This window comes from Manihot esculenta, chromosome 2 (assembly GCF_001659605.2).
Source record: "Manihot esculenta cultivar AM560-2 chromosome 2, M.esculenta_v8, whole genome shotgun sequence".
NCBI lineage: Eukaryota > Viridiplantae > Streptophyta > Magnoliopsida > Malpighiales > Euphorbiaceae > Manihot > Manihot esculenta.
This window is the reverse complement of record NC_035162.2, coordinates 8,889,858-8,910,469: the sequence shown is the minus strand read 5'-3', so window position 1 is coordinate 8,910,469 and position 20,612 is coordinate 8,889,858. Positions and strand designations below refer to the sequence as shown.

The 20,612-nt window shown below is 35.5% G+C and overlaps 3 protein-coding genes across 7 annotated transcripts; 2 read left to right on the top strand and 1 right to left on the bottom strand.

Moving 5' to 3' along the window:
* Nucleotides 1–1,621: 1,621 nt before the first annotated feature.
* LOC110609993 (zinc finger CCCH domain-containing protein 1) lies at nucleotides 1,622–4,525 on the top strand. Of its 5 annotated transcripts, none has more exons than XM_043951132.1 (4): nucleotides 1,622–1,896; nucleotides 2,104–2,371; nucleotides 2,533–3,359; nucleotides 4,174–4,525. In XM_043951132.1, the coding sequence occupies exons 2-4, from the start codon at nucleotides 2,359–2,361 to the stop codon at nucleotides 4,276–4,278; spliced, it is 945 nt and encodes a 314-aa protein (XP_043807067.1). In that variant the 5' UTR covers nucleotides 1,622–1,896; nucleotides 2,104–2,358; the 3' UTR covers nucleotides 4,279–4,525. The 5 variants fall into 5 exon arrangements, with proteins under 5 accessions (XP_043807067.1, XP_021605537.1, XP_021605540.1 ...); XM_021749845.2 differs by having other exon boundaries at nucleotides 1,624–1,896; nucleotides 2,104–2,395; XM_021749848.2 differs by having other exon boundaries at nucleotides 1,629–1,842; nucleotides 2,104–2,395.
* Nucleotides 4,526–12,843: 8,318 nt separating this feature from the next.
* Nucleotides 12,844–16,848, bottom strand: LOC110606069 (mitochondrial phosphate carrier protein 1, mitochondrial). Its single transcript, XM_021744815.2, has 6 exons — nucleotides 16,373–16,848; nucleotides 15,913–16,262; nucleotides 15,772–15,815; nucleotides 15,139–15,353; nucleotides 14,924–15,048; nucleotides 12,844–13,264 (listed from the first exon to the last, which is right to left on the bottom strand). Exons 1-6 carry the CDS (start codon nucleotides 16,523–16,525, stop codon nucleotides 13,213–13,215), a joined length of 939 nt encoding a protein of 312 aa, XP_021600507.1. The 5' UTR covers nucleotides 16,526–16,848; the 3' UTR covers nucleotides 12,844–13,212.
* Nucleotides 16,849–17,310: 462 nt separating this feature from the next.
* Nucleotides 17,311–20,448, top strand: LOC110609962 (monosaccharide-sensing protein 2). Its single transcript, XM_021749815.2, has 5 exons — nucleotides 17,311–17,843; nucleotides 17,930–18,496; nucleotides 18,578–19,491; nucleotides 19,630–19,817; nucleotides 19,897–20,448. Exons 1-5 carry the CDS (start codon nucleotides 17,765–17,767, stop codon nucleotides 20,333–20,335), a joined length of 2,187 nt encoding a protein of 728 aa, XP_021605507.1. The 5' UTR covers nucleotides 17,311–17,764; the 3' UTR covers nucleotides 20,336–20,448.
* The last annotated feature ends 164 nt before the right edge of the window (nucleotides 20,449–20,612 follow it).

Genomic DNA, 20,612 nt, shown 5'->3' with positions numbered 1-20,612 from the left:
TAAGAAGAGCATTCATTTCTGTTTCTCGCTCGAAGTTGGAAACCCTGTGTGAATGCTGAGAAGTTTGCCGGTCTTCAGGAGGCATAGATGTTGAAGAAATAGTCATGGGCTATAAGCTGAATATCCTGGAGATTTGTCTTCCAGACACCATGAGAGTCCTGAAGGCCAACAACGTTGTTCTGTTTCCGTCTCTGGATCACTTTAGCGTGGAAATACTCGGTGTTCTTATCCCCAGTATGAAGCCAATTTTGCCTTGCTTTCTGGGCCCAATACTGCTCTTCCCTTCTGATTTCAAATTCCAAATCCTTTTCAATGTTGCGGATTCTGTCAGCATTCCAATTATCACAGGTTTGCTTTGCACTTCCAGTTGATATTGGAGATCATTAATGGCAGTTTTGGCATTTCTGGCATTCACTTTGTTCCAGTTGACAAGAGCATGACAACAGGCTTTGAATTTGGAAAAGATTTTAAACATAGTAGATCCAAAAACGGGAACGTTCCAAGCATTTGCAACAGTCTGTTCAACATCTGGGTTGCTCAACCATCGGCTATCAAACCTGAAGAATTTCTTTGCCTTCGGCATGGAAGGATTGAGAGTGAGTAAGAGGGGTCGATGATTAGACGCAATATCTGAGAGGTGGTGCACAAGCGCATTTGTATAGTGGAAAAGCCATTTGGAACAGCAGAGGCTTCGATCCAAGTGTTCTTGGATGTTATTTCTTCCATTGTGTCTATTGTTCGAGATGGTGGGACTACCTGTGAAACCAATATCAATTAGATTCAAGTTGTTAACAAAATGACGGAATAAGGTAACTTTTGAATCTATAGAATTATTGCCACCAGTTTTCTCTGGTGCTTCTAAATAGGCTTTTGATAAGGTAAGAATTTAAAGGGTGAAATAAAATATATTAAAAAATAGAAAACACTTTGCTATCTTAACGAGTGTTTTAAGTAAATTCGAATTAGTCTTAACTTAATAAATTTTTACTGCCGGATGATTTATAAAAAAATCTCCAATAAAAAGCATAAAGTTGGCTGCAATAATCAATGAGAAAAAGAAAATTAATTATATATATTATCTTCCATACATGAGATGTTCAAAATAATATAAGTTATTACAGTATGTAGAAAAAAATCTGCCATTAAAAAAAAAAAAGACCCCATTTCAGAAACCTACATGGTCGACAAAAATCATATTAAACAAACCACATCAATGCTTAGTGCATGATCAATATACATACATATAACTCATCACATCAATGACTGCGAGCCATCAATTATCATTCAAAAAGTCTCTGGCTGGTGCCGCAGCCGCTGGGAGATGTACTGTTCTTTAAACCTCACCCCTTTAAAAATTAATTTTCTTTTCTACACCATTTAAATAAAAATCCTCAATTTTCTACACCATAGTCACCGCGCCGAATTTCATCTACCCATGACCCTCACCTCGTCTCTGTGATTTTTTTGGTGTGTCCTTCGGGTCGATTCAATTTTTTGGCTTCTTCAATTTGATTCGCGTATCATTTTTCATAAATCATAAGTTCGGTTTTCGATTCGCTGAAAGAATCGAAAAGTAAATAGGCTTTTATCTTTAAATCCACCCGACCAGCCCATGATTCACCCAAACCAGCAAATTAAAACCAAACCCAGCCCAGCCCAAATACGCAAACCTCAAAACTTGAAATCCCAAAACCTTCTTCACTGTTCTCCTTCGACCGAACACCCAGAAAAGGACCCCTAAACCACGCCGGCCGGCCGCCGCCCCATCCCGCGTAACGCAATTCTCAGCTGTCGCAGCCTCGGAAGTCCTCTTCTCCATCTCTTCGAGCTTTTCGGATCGACGTGAGCTCTCATCGCAGCCTTGGAAGTCCTCTTGTATTGTAATTTCTATCTATTGTAATTTTCAACTCTTTGATCTTAGAAATTGTTTGTGACTTTTCTGTGGTTTTACAATTTTTGAGGATTGTTTGTGGTTCTGTTGTGGTTTTGCAATTTTTAAGTTGCATGCTTCTGAATTTGTATTGTATTTTTGTATTCTTTTTCTTGTTGATGATATATGTATTGCTGGGATTGTTGATGCAAAATTTGCTCTTTTGTTTCTAGAAATTGGGGATAGTGCTGTTTTCGTTGAACCGAACTCAAACTGAACCATCTGCGATTCTCGTGTTGCCTGCGCCAAGCTCTCATCTTCCCCTCCTTTCTCGGCACAGGCCCAATCACCCAGAGTTGCTGGGGCTTGGGATTGCAATATTGCTTTAGGGTTTGCTGTTCCAAAAAAGTATAGTTTCGCTTATATTCCTTCCAAGTTCATCTTATTCAATTAGAGAAGTTGATATCTTTCGTTCTTCTAATCTGAATATGGCAGATTCAGGTGAATCTCAACAGTCTGAACCAGGTGTATATATATCCCATCCTTAAAATTCATCTCTTTTTTTTTTGTTTACTTCTTTTCATTTCCATTTGTTGTCATTGTTTTTCTACGCTGTTGTAATGGCTCAGTAGGAATAACTTTTATGTCTTCGGCATTTGCAGTGTGTAATTTTTTCAGAAAGCCTTTGAAGAACAAGAACATTAGAAAGAGAACAATTGAGGAAGATGAAGACGAGGATTCAAAAACTGAAAGCTCCTTGCTGCAAAATCGGAAAAAAGCCCCAAAACCTGATAATAAGTTGTTCTTTTCTACTGGATCTTCCAAAAGCTCAATGTCCACTGAATCTACTGTTGAATCTAATCAATCAGTCTTTCAATTTGAGTCTTCAAAGGAAATTCAAGTTCATCATGATAGTAGAGCAACAGCGACTTTAGAAACTGAGACAGAATTCTCAAAAGATGCTCGTGCAATTCGTGAGAGGGCTCTTAAGCAAGCAGAGGAGGCATTGAAGGGTAAAAATCCAAGCTCTGATAATGAGAAGGTGTATAGAGGAGTTCATGGGTATACTGATCATAAAGCTGGTTTTCGAAGAGAGCAAACAATTTCAAGTGAAAAAGCAGGTGGAGCTCATGGTCCTCTTAGGGCCTCTGCTCACATTAGGGTGTCAGCGAGATTTGATTATCAGCCAGACATTTGCAAGGATTACAAAGAAACTGGTTACTGTGGGTATGGAGATGCATGTAAATTTATGCATGATCGAGGGGACTATAAGCCTGGTTGGCAGCTGGAGAAGGAGTGGGAAGAGGCAGAAAAGATAAGGAAGAGAAACTTAGCTTTGGGGGAGGATGGTGGTGGTGTAGAACAAAGTGATGAAGAAGATGATGATGATGATTCATTGCCATTTGCGTGTTTCATTTGTCGGCAGCCATTTGTGGATCCTGTTGTGACTAAATGCAAGCACTACTTCTGTGAGCATTGTGCTTTGAAGGTGAGCACTTTTTCTGTGAATACTGTTCTTTGAAGGAGGTGTTGTTTGCATGAATTTATGCTTGTTTTTGAGATAGAGAGAACATATAATTCAAAAATAAACGGCTGGAAGAGATAGTTTCATTAAAAAAGGAATATAAATTGCACAATTGTTTAGTGGCAATGTGGAATCCATGTTGTTTCTGGTTATTGTTGTCCAGTGATCATAGAAATCAATATATTTAGAACGTATTTATTTTTGTTAATTGATGTCTTTGAGGGAGAACAAGTTGTAAAAATACAAGGAATTTATGCTTGTTTTTGAGATAGAGAGAACATATAATTCAAAAATAAACAGCTGGAAGAGATAGTTTCATTAAAAAAGGAATATAAATTGCACAATTGTTTAGTGGCAATGTGGAATCCATGTTGTTTCTGGTTATTGTTGTCCAATGATCATAGAAATCAATATTTTTAGAATGTATTTATTTTTGTTAATTGATGTCTTTGAGGGAGAACAAGTTGTAAAAATACAAGTTCCTCGATTTCAAGATGCAATGTTATAGTATTGGACAAGAATCATCAAAAAAGAGATACCAGTTATATCCTCAGGATATTACCATTGATATGTAACGAATAACAACTAACAATTAGGAATTGTTGTAGACGTTTGCTTCCCTTGTTCTGACATTTGCCTAATTTTTAATATTTGGTAGCCTTTTCTATCTTTTGTGGCTGGTCATAATCTGTTCCTTGCTATTTTGTATTGTGCTTCTATGTGTTAAATTCTTTTCCGTGATTGTAAACTGATATATTTCCTCCATTCTGATTTGCAGCACCATGCAAAGAACAAGAAATGTTTTGTGTGCAACCAACCTACACTAGGCATTTTCAACACAGCTCATGAAATACGCAAAAAGATGGCTGCTGAGGGTAAATGATTCATTTTCTGATTCGAGATCATGAAGGCATGAACAGGTGTTAATGTATTTCTAGGTAATTCTGTATTCATAGGTTAATGTTGAAGAGGAAGTTTATTTTTCAGAATTCTTTAATGCAGCACTGCTCATTAGAAACAGCCACCACCAGAGTGTGGTTTTTTGTGTTTAACCTATAAATTAACTATGGCTGTGGCAAACTGTAATGATTGGATTAATTATCCTAATTTGAAAGATATACTTGTAAATAGCTCTTCATAGTATGAACTGAATTTTTATTAAACGAGAAGGTCTTGTGGTTTTTTCCTAGTGTGGTGGGGCGCAAGATGTCAAACCATTTTAGAATTTGAAATAAATGTGAAATCACTGATTATGGGTTTCTTGCCGAACACATCAAAGAAATTTTCAATATGGAATTTGACAACAACTTGAATGAATTTAATATTAATGTTTATGTTTGCACAGCTAATGTTATTTTTCTTCTTTACCTACCATTTAAAGATTTTTCCTTTTTGCTATTGAAGAACTTTAACATTTGAGAAACAGCGTACCTGATGGTGTTGTCGTTCAGCGTATTGAAGAGAGATCATCTGCCTTGGGAAATTGCATAGCCTGCAATGACCATGTTGCTCTGACACATACAGATCTTGACCGGGTATTTCTCCCCCATACGTGTTCCTTCCATGTTTAATTTTTAATAGCACTGTGCCTACCCCTTATTTTTTTCCCTATAATAATTTTGTTTTTTTAGACTTTTTTTTGGCAAAGCTGTTCATTTAATGATTGCTGTTTGCTTCTTTTTTTTTTTTTTTTAATTCATAAATTTTAGTTTTGTTTAACTCAAAAACATTATAACCTGATCACATCTGTCTTAAGTCGAGGATCCTACAGTCTAGGCAATATGAATGAAGCATATAGGACTGCTAAAAAATCATTTGTGTGATCACGAAAAAGAAAGCAAAGAAAGTAACTGGACAAAGCGTTTCACTTTTTCAAACCCCATTCCCCTTATTTGGAATAAAAAAATTCACAAAAATTTTATTTTTTTTATTTAGATCTTTTTTTTTTTGAAATTAAAGCATCAGTTTTTTAAAAAAATTTTATTTTCAAAAAAAAATTTTGAAAGATTTTATTTAAATATATTTGGATTGTTAAAAGAATGGAGAGTGCATAGCATTTGACTGCTAATTGTGACCCAGATCATAAATTTAAATACAAATAGTTAATTGAATAATTGGAAATTTTATTCTTAAAGCTTTTTCCCAATTTTATGAATTAAGAGGCGATGAGAATTGAGGGTAGGTGTCTAGGTTATACGTCAAGAAACAAATTCATCCATGAATCAAGAATGTTATCAACTCCTCTGTTCAAGGACAAAGTCACTTTCAATAGCGTATAGACATATTACAACAATGCTTTCCAGACTGCCATTGGCTGAAGGGCAATTTTTACTTTGATATGAGTGATTTTAAAATATATATATATAAATAAATTATTATAAAATTATTTATCATTTTATCTCTATAATAATATAAAATTTCAAGTTAAAAAATTTTAAATTTATTTATTCTAAATAAAAATTTTATAAAAAAAAATTAATTAAATTTTTACAAAATTTTTTATTTGAAGAGTTAGTCCCATTAACACGAAGCTATTAAGTCATTAATTGGAGTCTTCCAGCATTGGATTCTCCATAAATGTTAGCCAGGTGTTGGTCGAAAGTAACTTAAAAAACTGCCCTAACAAATCCATAACTTCTCGTAATAACGATGCTACAATTTTTGCAACCATATTATATAAATGTACTACGTCATTATTTTTTTTTCTTTTTTTTAAGAAGATTGATCTAGTCGGATCTGAAACCTAGAAGCGAATGTCAATTCAATTGTATGAGTAAGGGCACATAAGATACAGCAAGGAAGGTGAGAAACTGAAAGAGATGGCAGCTTGTAGCTTCTTGTCCTTCTATACCTTCAAGATTAAGGCTGAAACTGCAAATCCAAATCTTCCAATGAGGACGTGGAGATCTGTGAAGAAGGTGGCCAGCATCTCTGAGAAGACTAAGATTGGCTTCTTTTCAGGTGAAGACTAAGATTTGCTTCTTTTCAGGTGAAGACTAAGATTTGCGGGGTTTTTAGGAATTGGGTGTTAAAACGAAAAATAATTGGGGAATGAGAAACTTAATCGTTGAACTTGAAGAGAAGTTTAGGAAGAGATAGAAAATTTACTTGTCGCGCATCTGACGCGAGGGATTTTTTAGATTAAAAACAAAAAAGATTTACTTTCGGCGCTTCTAATGCGCGGCAGGCTTTTTGTCAATTTAGGGGTGAGAGACTTTTAATTTATGAATTTAGGGTTGAAAGAAAAGTATTTGTCCATTTAGAATTAGGGTGCTCGGTGGCAGTCGAAAAAATTGCTTAGCGTCTGTTAAACAGGCGCCAAGACTTGGCGTTACTTTAAATGACGCTAGGCCATAATTATTTTCTATTTTTTTTTTAATTATTTCCTTGCGCCACTTAAAGTGGCGTCAGAATTTATTTTTTTATTTTTTAATTATTAATATATTATAATAAAATATTTATATTATATTAATTTAAAAATATTATATTTTTATAATAATAAATTTTTTTATAATTTTAATATTATAATATTTAATACATTTTATTATTAATTTTTAAATAAAAAATTACTGGTATTATATAGTTTTAAAGTTTAATTTTGTTATAATTAGATGCATAAAAATAATTCGATTGTGATTAGATTAATGAAAATAATTTATCGTATAATATATATTTATATAGTGATAAATTTTTTTATTATTTTAATAAATTAATATATTAATACTGTAATTAAATAGTACAAGTAATTTTATATACGTTTAATTATATGATAATATTATTTAATAACTCTCCAAATACTAAGTTAAAAATAGTTATTATATTTTATAAAAATATTTTTAATATATAAGAGTTTAATAATAAAATAAAAGATATTTACAATTATAATATTACCGTATACAATACCACTTTATTAAATTTTTTATAGTATACATTTATTCAATAATAAAATTTTTTATTATTTTAATAGATTAATATAGTACTTCTGTAATTAAATAATATCAGTAATTTCGTACACATTTAATATTATTTTATAACTATGTAAAATACTAAAATTAGTTTTAAATAGTTATTATATTTTATAAAAATATTTTTAATATATAAGAATACTATAAAATTAATAATAAAGAAATGTAGATAAAAATATTTAGAATTATAATATTATTCTGCTATTAAATTTATACAAAATTATTTAATTGAATTAATTACTTAATTAATTTATTTTTTTAATAAATTATAAATAATTTTTATAAAATATTTAAAATTATTATATTATCTTGTTATTATATAAAAATACTAAATTATTTATAATTTATTAAAAAGAAATAAATTAATTAATTAATTTAATTACAAAATAAATTAATTAAATTTATTATTTTTAATAAATTATAAATAATCAAGTAATCCCGTATAACATTTAATCACAACATAATTTTATTCTATAATTCTAAATAGCAGTCCAATAAAAAGTAAATTTAACTTTTATAATTTTAAATATTTATATTAATTAGTTTATTTATTTATTTATTTATTGATTATTTAAATCACAACATAATTTTATTTTATAATTCTAAATAACAGTCCAATAAAAAATAAATTTAATTTTTATAATTTTAAATATTTATATTAATTAATTAATTTATTTATCTATTATTTTATTAATTATTTAATTTAATACTTTTATATATATATTTAATAACAATAAATAAATTTATAATTAATATTATTTAATTATTAAATTAATATAATATAAATATTTTATTATAATAAAAACTAAATTAAATTCTTACGTCACTTAACGTGGCGCCAGGGAATAATTAAAAAAAAAAAATAATTATGACCTAGTGCCATTTAAAGTGGCGCACCAAATAACCTTTTCGAGTGCCACCGGGCATCCTAACTCCAAATCCACAAATATTTTTCTTTCAACTCCAAATTCATAAATTAAAAGTCTCTCACCTCTGAATTTGCAAAAAGCCCCATAATATAACATAAAAAGTTTGCTGATCGCAGGCTTTCTTTTTTATTTTTAATTTTTTTTCATATATTAATAATATAACTAAATATATTTTATAATATATATAATAAAATATATTATTATTGTTATATAGAATATAATATTAAAAATATTTTTATATTAATATTAAATATCAATACAATATATTTAATATTATATTATAAAATAAAGAGTACTAAAAAAATATAATGACTATCTATTAATAAATATATCAGTAATATTATCTAATTCTAGTGTCACAAAATTACTGGTATTATTTATTTATAAATATTTTATGGTAGAAACGCATGAAAAATATTTTATTGCCAACATGGCAACGAAAATCCCTGTTCTATAAATAAGTTTCTCCCACTCTTTTTTTCAATTATTTTTTTTTCTAACACTTAATTCTTAAAAACCTCAAGATTTGCAGGATTTTGTGAACGACAAGTTGGAATGGGAGGCATGTGCTGTTGAATTATGACTTGAATAGCTTCTCAAAAAACTTCAAGGCGGCAACACGAAGAGGTGTTATAAGGCTAGATCATTTGCCTACAGATATGGCCAAATCAGCCCCCTTAGCAGCATCACATGCTTGTCTTAATCAGTTCGATGATGTAATACCCGGTTAGAATTCGGCATCGAAATTCTACTTTCCGGTGGAATCCCGGATGTCGGACTCCTTTCTGTATACCAGAGGTAGATGCTGCCTCCAAGAACCGCCAAAATCTAACACACACATTCTGAACATATCTTCTATGGTCTGGATGGTCCTCTCATCTAAACTCTGGAAAACAACACAGAACATAGCATATCAGCATATAAACATCACATATCAATAATGCACATGCATACCTCATGGCATTTCACAGCATCAAAGAGACAGGACCCAACATCCTATCCTAGTGGACATGATTTCCTATTGTGCTTGACCATCTCTAACCTCTATGAGCCCGACACTCTCTATAGGTCCGATCATATGAACATAGGGCTCTGATACCAATCTGTAACGACCCGAACATCGGACCGCCACCGGCGTTAGGATTCAGGTCGGCTTAAGGCCACCAGAACCCATAGCAAACTTCAAAACTTATGTTTTTAGCTCACAACCTTCAAAATAACATAAAAACCAATCAAATCTTTGCAAGATTTGATGAAAACATGAAGAAGATTCAAGGAAAAGCATGGTCTCACCTCTGCCTATGCAAATGAACTCAATCCTTATCCATTTGCCGACTAAGGGCCTTATATAGGTGGCTGGCCAGACCACCTTCGGCTGCCTATCATAAAACCGAAAGCCATGCAAGTTCGGCGGCCGAACTTCACCTTCGGCGGCCGAACCTGGCTTTTCTGCCTTGGTTCTTTTCTCTCAAAAACTCAAGAAGTGGGAGAAAAGGCTCTTGCAGGACCCGAGTTAGTAGAGATTACCAGTAGAGTGGTGCCCCTGATCAGAGAGAGGATCAGAACAGCGCAGAGTAGGCAGAAAAGTTATGCAGACGTTCGCAGAAAACAGATAGAGTTTCAGAAAGGTGAGATGGTATTGCTAAAAGTGTCTCCAATGAAAGGAGTGGTTCGTTTTGGGAGAAAAGTAAGCTAGCTCCACGGTACATTGGACCCTTTGAGATCTTACAGAGGATCGGAAATGTGTCGTATAAGCTGGAGTTACCTATTTCTATGGAGAGAATTCACCCGGTATTTCATGTTTCTATGCTCCGGCAATTTGTGTCAGATCCGATTATTTTCACAGAAAATTTATGATCATGTATGAGATTTCCAGGTATACAGAGAGTATAACGGGCTTGCTACGGGTTCTGGCGGCCTTAAGCCGACCTGAATCCTAGCGCCGGTTGTAATATCCGGCTAGACTCCGGTATCGGAATTCCTACCGTCCGGTGGAATCTCGGATGTCGGAAGCCTCTAGTAGGGTAGAAACATGTTTTCATAAAATGTTTTAAGGTATTTCATGGTTTTAAGCATGAAAATTAAATGAGTTTTGCATGAAAAGTCTTTGGAGGAAAACCCAGGTTCGGCCGCCGAAAGTCAAGTTCGGCCGTCGAACATGCATGCGTTTTGGAGGCACGTTAGGCCCCCGAAAGCATGAGTGAGGGAAGTTCAGGTTCGGCCGTCGAAAGTCAAGTTCGGCCGCCGAACATGGCATGCATGCGGAAGCACTTTCGGCCCCCGAACGTGGCCTGGCTAGCCACCTATAAAAGGGTCACTTAGCCGAAATGGGCGAGCTTTCTCCCATTTTCGGCCATAGCTAGCTTCCGACCTCCCTCTCCCCAGATCTTGTGTTCTTTCTCCAAATCTACTCCATTTTTCTTGAGTTTTCACCTCTCATTGCAAGTTTTGAGCATTTAAGACAAGTTTTGGAGCTTTGGGAACTCAGGAGCTCTTTTGCTTGGATCTCCGAGTTTAGGTCGTCTCTCTCTCGATCTTCAAGAGGTAAGAGCCGATCTTAAGCTCATTATATGTTTTAAGTAAGTTTTAAGTTGTTTTATGGGGTAGAATGGCATGTATAGGGTTGTATGAGTTTTTAAGCAAATGTTATGTTTTTGAACAATGTGACATGTTTGAAGTGTTGTAGTTGGGGTATTTGATAGTTTGAGACCCCTAGGTGTGATGTATGGTGTGTATGCATGTTTTAGAGCAAGTTTATGCATGATTGGTTAGTTTTGGAGGCATAAATGCATTAGGGAGCCAAGTTTCTGCCCTTTGGCAGAAACCAGGTTCGGCAGCCGAAGGAGCTTTCGGCCGCCGAACATGGCTGGGGAGGCAGGCCTTTCGGCTGCCGAAGTTGCCCCCGAAAAGAGACTTTCGTCTCTGTCTGGGAGTTTCGGCCGCCGAAAGTGCCGCCGAACCTGCCTGACTTTCGGCTCTGGAGGGACTTTCGGCCGCCGAAGGTGCCGCCGAAAGTGCCCTGTCCAGCCATTTCTTGCATGTTTTTATGTAGTTGTTTTATGATGTTTTAGGGGGTTTTTGGGGAGTATATTAGAGTTATGTTTATGTATGTTTGGTCCCTCATTGGAGTCCACCTGTGTAGGTTCGGACCCGAGGAACCGAGGACCCCAGCAGTGAGCCAGCTGCTACAGAGTTTGTCAGAGCTAGCCAGAGGTGAGTGGAATAAACCTTAAGTTTTAAAATAAATGAAATATGAATTTTGAGCATGATCCATGCATCATGAATGCCATGAGATATAGTAGGTTGTTTGCATTAGTATTCACGAATATGTTGCATTGCATTTATGATGTTGATGTGGATTGGTTATTGGATGACCCTTTAGTCCTCATATGATATGATGATGCTACGGCATGAGATATGGTATGGAAGTCCAGGTTGTACCCATTCTACGTCCCTGACACATTGGTATGTTATGATATGTTATGTTAAGAGAAAGACCGGTTGTACCCATTCTACGTCCCTGGCACATTGGTATGTTATGATATGTTATGTTAAGAGAAAGACCGGTTGTACCCATTCTACGTCCCGGCACAGTTGGACTATGTAGAGGACTATTGGTGACAATACCATCCGAGATGTGATTTGTTGTGATGTGTTGCATTTCATGAAAGCATGAAATTTTAATATATGATTTCACTATTCTGCTCACTGGGCTTTGTAGCTCACCCCTCTCCCCTAACCCCAGATGTGCAGGTACAGGGTAGACCAGGAGGTTAGCCAGAGTTTTGAAGTATGTCTATGTAATAGTTAGATGGTGGACATGACAGTTGTACTATAATGTAATGTAAGAGATTACAGTATGTTATGTAATGAGGTATATTGAGGATTAGATATTGTGCTTGACATTGTGTATGAAGAATCCCTTTTATTACATGATCAAAAATGTTTTATAATGTTTATGAAAGCCAACTCATCTCATGTTGTATCGCCCGTTGGGGCATTGATGAGATCCCACAGAGGGATCATGATTATGATCATGACTATGTACATGTATATTCAGGTTGAGTTGGATGATGGAAGAAAAAGTTTTAAATTTTTATGCATGTTGTTGATCATGTATGGGATTACACAGGTTTATAGGTTATATGTCAGGCTTGCTACGGGTCCCGGCGGCCTTAAGCCGATCTGGATCCTAGCGCCGGTAGCGGTCCGATTTTCGGGTCGTTACACCGGTGGCGGTCCGATTTTCGGGTCGTTACAGATGATATGTGATCAGGTAGCATGAGAGCTCAACTTATCCATTTGTCTTTATGTTTTTTTTTTTTAATATAATTTAATTCTGATTAAGGTTAAATTTGACATCTCATAATTTGGTTAAAAGTTTACCTAATTAACAATTACATTTTACTATAAATAGCTAACTGATTTCGAGGTTCTGCCTCAATTAAATCCATCTAAATATCAATGTATTATTGTTTGGAATTAAAACTAGAGACCGTATAAACCTTTTCTTAACCAAAATTACTGTAAACGGTTTTTATAACAGAGGCCATAGAAATCAAAGCCCATTGCTGTTTTTTCTTTATTGTACCACTTGTACGATAACAAGACAGACCAAAGATCATAGGAGCTAGGAGGTGCACGTTGCATAAGATTTTACCAAAATATCTCTGTTAAGTGGACGTATTCTAGGTTTCCAACAGAGGCTTTAACCCTTGCTAAAGCTGAACGGTAAGTGTGGTTGCTCAACATATTGAAAATTAACATATGGTGGGGCATCAGAAAGCTACCCTCCAAAAAGAATTTGAATTCAATCTGAAAAGCCAAAAACAAATATGGTTCTCCTTTGTTTCTTTGATAGGATTATTGCCTGTAGTTGCGTTGATCAACATTACATTAGCTGCATACCTCGATTCCGTCAATCTAGTTTGCTCCATCTATTTCTACATCAGTTATAACTTCTCCACTAGTAGATCTGCAAGATTCCAATGAGAGATGCAAATCAGTTCACGGCAAGAAAGGAAGAATGGGAAAAGGATTATACCATTTTAACATTGTTTATATCCTCGATCTGAAAATTTCAGAGATTGGAGCTTAGTAAATCACACCTCAAGGAAAAGATGAAGACCAAATAAATTTATAAGTTATACATTATAATGAAATTTTAAGCAAAAAAGCAATCGTAATGATACAAACATGTAGCAGTAAAGGTCATTTCCTGCTACATCTTCCATTTACTAGTTAACTTTAGGCCTTCATTCATTTAGTTAAACATTAAGAGATTCTAGGCTCAATGCTCCAATACCTCACCCCCTTCTCTTTGGCCATAAAAAGAAGACTTTAGGCCTTAGACCTGAAAATAACCTTGCCTTGTGTTATACCCTAGACATGCAAGTCCATAGTGAATAAAAATGGTTATATCCTGGCTTTGTGCACCTCATACTTTCTTTTGGCAAACAATGTAATGCAAATTGCTGATATTTGTGTTTCAATGATCAAACTTCCTCCAATTTCACGTCAATGGCCTGAATCCCTTTAAGCAGCCAAAGGGCTTACTTAGACCTTGGGGATGAAATTTTTATGGATGTTCTTAACATGTATTATCACACTAGAATAAATTTTATATTCTCTCATGTCTTCTTCAACAGGCATGTTATTTCTCCCCCTTTTAATTTTTGCCTGAAAATTTTCCTTATTTGATTAGTTATCTCTTTCTATCTCATTGAAAATAATATTTCAAAACCTTTGAGAAGTGAAATAGGATAGCAGGAGTCCCTTCTCCCTTAACCCACGATCTCGAGTTCGAACCTGACTGTTTTAAAACTTGTGACAGAGCGTTTAACCCCCTTAGCCCAATGCAAATCTGAATTGTGAGTCCAAATTAATCAGGCGAATGGGCTTGGAGTTCGGATATCGGATGGTTAGACCCAAAAATAAAAATTTTGGAGCTTCCTTTTGAGTGACATTGCCGTGGGGTGAAGAAAAGAAGGCTCATTTTGATAAAATGCTCAGGCATAAGTCGACTAACCTTGCCAACAATAATCAATGGAGAAAATTTTCATTAATTCGCAGGAAAATGATGATTCAAGGACCGAGATTCAATCTTGAAGGTAATCAAAAGTCAACTATCATTCATTTGAGGTTGGGAGTCCTATCAGTAATAAAGATTATCAAATTGTAAAGCAGGCACAAAGAGAATTTGGGAGCGGAGAGGGTTACTTAGGCCTTACTTAAAAAAGTGAGCCTGAAATGAAAGGGTACACAGGACGTAGAAAAAACTGTTTTACAAAGTTACAATTACTATCAAGTTGTAGAAAGAACTTTCACCACAAATGGGAAGAAAAAAAAAAAGGCACCAAGAGGGAATCAATTACAAGAGATGTTATTTACGTATTGGCAGAAACCACAAATCAAACTTATGAGTCTAAATGAGTTCAGAAGAACTTGTTTATCCTTAGCAGAGGAAATTGACACTATAAATAATTGTCCATAACAATTTTCTTCAAGGGCCCAACACACAGTAACTGTTCAATTGTTTCATTGTCATCATTACTTTAAAGTTTAAACGACCAAACAATTTCATGAAAGCATTACTAACTCGATGAAAGAAAGATAAGACAGGAAATGCACTCACAAGCCACTTAAAACTTTGATAGAGTCATAGAATAACCACTGTAAAGCCACAACCGGTCCAACAAGCAATATCCTTATAGGAAGGCTTCTTGTAAATAAGTTGAAAAACCCAATTCTCTTCACAGCCTGCGTATGACAAAGGAAAAAAAAAATAATTCAAGGATGTCCTACAATTAAGGAATGTGTCCTGAAACATTAAGTAATGATAGATGATACCAGTATGAGACTATCAGCTTTTTTGTTATAAAGACAAGCAACAATGTTGTCAGCAGGATTAGAGATAAAGCTACCCACAGAACCAGCAGCATATCCAGCTAAACATGTCACTCCAAGCTGTTGAGCTTTTGAGCAATCTTCCTTCCTACTTTGAATGACATTACGATACAGAAAATCTACAGAATGCTCGAACGTTGAGAACATAACCATTGAGACTGCAGGGAAAGTGTTTGAGGATATCATTGTGCCTCATGCATTGAACAACTGTAAAGAATATATTCCCTGGTGTTTCATATATTGAAGTTGTGCCACTCATCTGGGGGAGTTTGTATATACAAGAAGAGATTATGTATGCTCAATGCATACAGGTGAACATACCAACTTGTGCTATAAATATTGTGAGCTCAACTGCAATTTATAGTTCTTTTTCTCAGTGGATCATCCTTCTAAAATCATGGTAGAGGGTTATTATGAGGTTGAATGGTAAAAGTACACATGATATACCAAACTAAAGATTCAATAAATGCACTCAGCCTCAACATCTCAATGCAAAAGGACATCGCATGCTTTAAACAGATATAACTCAATATCAAAGAAAGCTAGATAATTGAGGTTTAAGGATTGTGCAATTACATGGAAGATTTCGACCCAAAAGTGGAACAAGACCTCTGTAAAAGCTGCAATCAACAATAACAAGCAATAACCCTTTCAGATGTATACACGTAGGGAGACAGTAGATCTAAAAGAATGGGGAAATTGGTTAAGTTACTTTACCCATGGAAGCCTTCTGATGCATAAAGCTTCGGAAATCCATCAAGCAATCCCTTAGCAAAATGGGGCTGTGCCTGGACCCTAACTTTAACAGCTTCAAAAGGACAGAGAGCTAAATTGGCAAACATTTCAGCTGAAGCACTACTCATAAAAAAGACGAAGCTCCTGTTGTGATCAACTAAGACATTGGAGTAAAGGTTCCTGAAGTATTCATACAAACCAAATCTGCAACCACCTTGAACACCATAGCCAAAGAACTTCCCTGCCCACCCTCTCCAAAACGCTGAAGGACCGTCCTCCCTCAATAGAATGGTAAAGCAAGAGTAAATGCTGTTATACTTGACAGGGTTCACCTGCAAGATAATAAAACGAAGATAAAGTATTTGATAAAAGTCCTAATTGAAAATAAATGTAAATTGCATAGCATTCCAATCCAATCCAATAAGATGAAGGAAACAAGAACCTGCATATTGACTTTCAATACATCAAGAGGAGTAATGGCGAGATGGGCGGTGCCAGCACTGAGCATTCCACTAACAGCACAGAGCCCATAGTATCCTACTGCTGCTTTGCACTCTTCTTCTCTTATTCTCAGCGGTTCTTCCAACATAACCATGCCGGTCTTCTTCCTTCAGCGTTCAATTGCTTGTCTTAAGAAAACCCATTCGCTCTCTCTCTCTCTCTCTCTCGACCTGTGCGCTCATTTAAGTTTTCAGCGATCTTGGATCCCTGTTGAGCGTAGATGTTCCCAATTCGTAGGAGAATTTTCTACTTAAAAAAGTCTGTTCCCACCGGTCCTTAATAATCCAAACCTCAGAATGATCCCTATAGGAAATTAGAAAAATTCCTGAGAAAATTCAAAATTATGCGTCAAAACCAATGAACAGCCTTTTTCTTTTTAGCTCGAATCCGACTGTAACTCAAGACATCACAAATACGAGAATTATTACAATAACATTCAGTTAAAATGCAATGCTTAAATCGAAAAACTTTATATAATTTATTAAAAATAGAGTGCCAGGATATATTCAAATAAAATATTCTAATTAACAAAAACTATATCATTTTCAATAATACAATTTAAAATGCATAATCCAAATTAATTTCACATATTCATATATCACATAATTTTATTAGTAATGAATTTTTCTTTTCAAATCAGCTATTAGAATTAATCCAAATGAATAAAACACCGTTCCAAAATTTTAAAATTAATTCATATTTCGGTTCCTTTGGAGACTAAAAAATATACCATTCAATTCGAGACTAAAAAACTAGAAAATAATATAAAATAATTAATATGCTAATATGTGTTATTGGATAGTTTCAACAAGACAGTTTTTTTTTTTTCAATATAATTTTAAAATAACTATAAAAAAAATAAAAGCAAAATATGAAGAAATTGTTGGAAATTATATGAACGTGGAACAATATGGCAATACGTGTTGTTCGATAGTGGTATATGCCATATACAGTATATAGTTTAGAATTGGAACGGGTATTACGGTAAGTTTACGAGGCCGTGTATCATTCACAAAGATCTCATAAAACACACACTCTCTCTCTCTTTTCTTTTGGAACATATCCAAATCCTAAACTAAATACAACAATTCACTGCATCTGCTTCACTTGTTTTTTTAATAACTACATTCTACAATCTCACTATTTTCAAATATTTCATAGCTTATTCTTCCTAAAAATGACTTTTCTTTTCAGTTGGCATAGCGATTCTATTGGAATTGATGTTTTTTCCTCGTAAAACACAGTTGTCCATTAGAGTGTTTGATTTGAAAAAGGATTCACAGCTATAAACACTCTTCCTGGGAATAGGAGGACTTTGTAGATTCCTGAAAAGATGAGGGGAGCTGTTCTTGTAGCACTTGTTGCTGCAGTGGGTAATATGTTGCAAGGATGGGACAATGCAACCATTGCAGGTAAGTGCGATTCTTGGGAAAAAAAAAACATTTGCAAACTTCAAAGGGAAATGAATCAATAAAATCTTTTACCTTAATCTTTTCAGGTTCCCTTATGTACATCAAAAAGGAATTCAATTTGCAGACTCAACCTACCATGGAAGGGCTAATTGCTGCCATATCACTTATTGGAGCCACCCTTATTACAACATTCTCTGGACCTGTATCAGATATGCTTGGTCGGCGTCCCATGCTGATAGTATCTGCATTGATGTATTTTTTAAGTGGTATAGTGATGTTTTGGTCTCCCAATGTTTATGTCCTCCTTATAGGAAGGATACTAGACGGGTTTGGGACCGGTCTTGCTGTTACTCTTGTTCCTGTCTATATTTCTGAAACTGCTCCTCCAGAAATTAGGGGACTATTGAATACCTTCCCACAGTTCATGGGTTCGGGTGGAATGTTTGTATCATACTGCATGGTATTTGGAATTTCATTGATGGACTCACCAAAATGGAGGATCATGCTTGGGATTCTTTCAATACCTTCTATTGCTTATATTTTATTGACAATCTTTTACTTGCCTGAATCTCCAAGGTGGCTTGTGAGTAAAGGAAAGATGCGCGAGGCTAAAGAGGTTTTGCAGAGACTTCGGGGCAGGGAAGATGTTTCAGGTTTGTCTTTTCGTCGGTGCAACTCATTATCTGGTTGAAATTTTGATGCTAATTGCAAAGTGTCTTGATTTTGACGCGTAGGTGAGATGGCTTTGCTAGTTGAAGGTCTTGATGTAGGGCGTGAAGGAGCAATAGAAGAATACATAATTGGGCCAGCTACTGATGGCGAGACCACTGAGAAAGGGCAAGTGAAATTATATGGGCATGAGGAGGGTATGTCATGGGTGGCAAAACCTGTGACTGGACAGAGTAATCTTGGCATTGTGTCTCGCCAGGGAAGCATGGCAAATCAAAACGTACCTTTTATGGATCCTCTTGTTACCCTCTTTGGAAGTGTGCATGAGAACATTCCTGCAATGGGTAGCATGCGAAGCATGCTTATTCCAAACTCAGGAAGCATGTTCAGTATGATAGGAAATCAAGGTAGAAACGAAAATTGGGATGAAGAGAACGCAAGGGATGATGAAGACTCTGCGGGAGGAAATGCAGATTCCGATGACAATTTGCAAAGCCCCTTGTTGTCTCCTCAAGAGTCTAGTGTAGAAAAGGATGCTGCCCGTCCTGTCAATAGCAGCATGTTAAGCATGAGGCGCAATAGCAGCCTCTTCAATCCTGGGGATGAAGCTTCTACGGGTATAGGTGGTGGCTGGCAATTGGCATATAAATATTCTGAGAGGACCGGTAAAGATGGCAGAAAGGAAGGAGGGATTCAAAGGATGTATTTGAAACAGGAAGTTCCGGTTGGTCCTCAGCGAGGATCGTTCCTTTCAGTTGCTGCTGCTGTTGAACCTGAAGAAGCTGAATTTGTACAAGCTTCTGCTGTGGTCAGCCAAACTGCTGTTCGATCTAAGCAAGTACTTGGTCAGATTCCAGACGTACCATCAAAGGTTGAACCGTCACAAAAAGTTGATAAAGGTCCAAGCTTTGGCGATCTCTTTGAACCTGGAGTTAAGCGTGCATTGATTGTCGGTGTAACCATTCAGCTACTTCAACAGGTAACATATGAGGATGACCTCGTCTACCAATCTACGCTTGTGCTTGTTATATCATATTATCAATTGGTTATATATAGTTTTGCATGGACCTTGCGCCCCAAAATTTCCCTGACAATGTGTAAATTCTTTGTTGTGTAGATGTCTGGTATAAATGGAGTTCTTTACTACACTCCTCAGATCCTTGAGCAAGCAGGTGTGGCAGTTCTTTTATCAAATATGGGCTTGAGATCAGATTCTGCATCTCTCTTCTTAAGTCTCCTCACAGCACTCTCAATGCTTCCTTGCATATTGGTTGCCATGAGGCTAATGGATGTAGCTGGCAGAAGGTTGGTTCTCTGTCAATTTTTCTTTCAAATTACTAGCTTTCCGTATATGAAGTTGCAAAATATTTGCTTGTTGTTGCAGGTCAATAATGTTGTACACAATCCCAGTGTTGGTAGTGTCACTCCTTGCTTTAGTCCTAAGCGACGTTGTGAATGTTGGGTCAGTTTTGCATGCAATAATTTCTGCAGCAAGTGTTATGACCTACATAAGTTTCTTCGTGATGGGGTTCGGGGCAATTCCCAACATCATCTGCGCAGAGATATTTCCGACCAGCGTCCGAGGACTCTGCATCACAATATGTGCTCTCACATTTTGGTTTGGAGACATAGCCATTACTTACTTGCTTCCTGTTATGCTCAATTCCCTTGGCCTTGCTGGTGTTTTCACCATCTTTGCCTTCGCCTGCATTGTTTCCTGGATATTTGTTTTCTTGAAGGTTCCTGAGACAAAGGGCATGCCCTTAGAAGTCATTTCTGAGTTCTTTGCTGTGGGTGCAACTGCCATTCCCAAAAATGACTGATTGATTGCAAGTAACAGAGCCAACAAACGTTAAATCAATGTGATTAATCTAGCTCAAAAGGATTGTCTCTCATTCTTTTATTTTCATCAGCTAAATTTTAGGAGTTTTTTGGATTATAAGTTCAAATTTTTCTCTTTTTTATTTGGAGAAAAAGTTCAAGTTTTGTTAAAAAGTAATGAAAGAAGTTTCTGAGATTAGTGATTGTTTTACTTCAATTTTTTCTTGTGGGCTATTATTATTGTATTTCCAGGAAAAAGTTGTGTTCTTAGCAATTGCT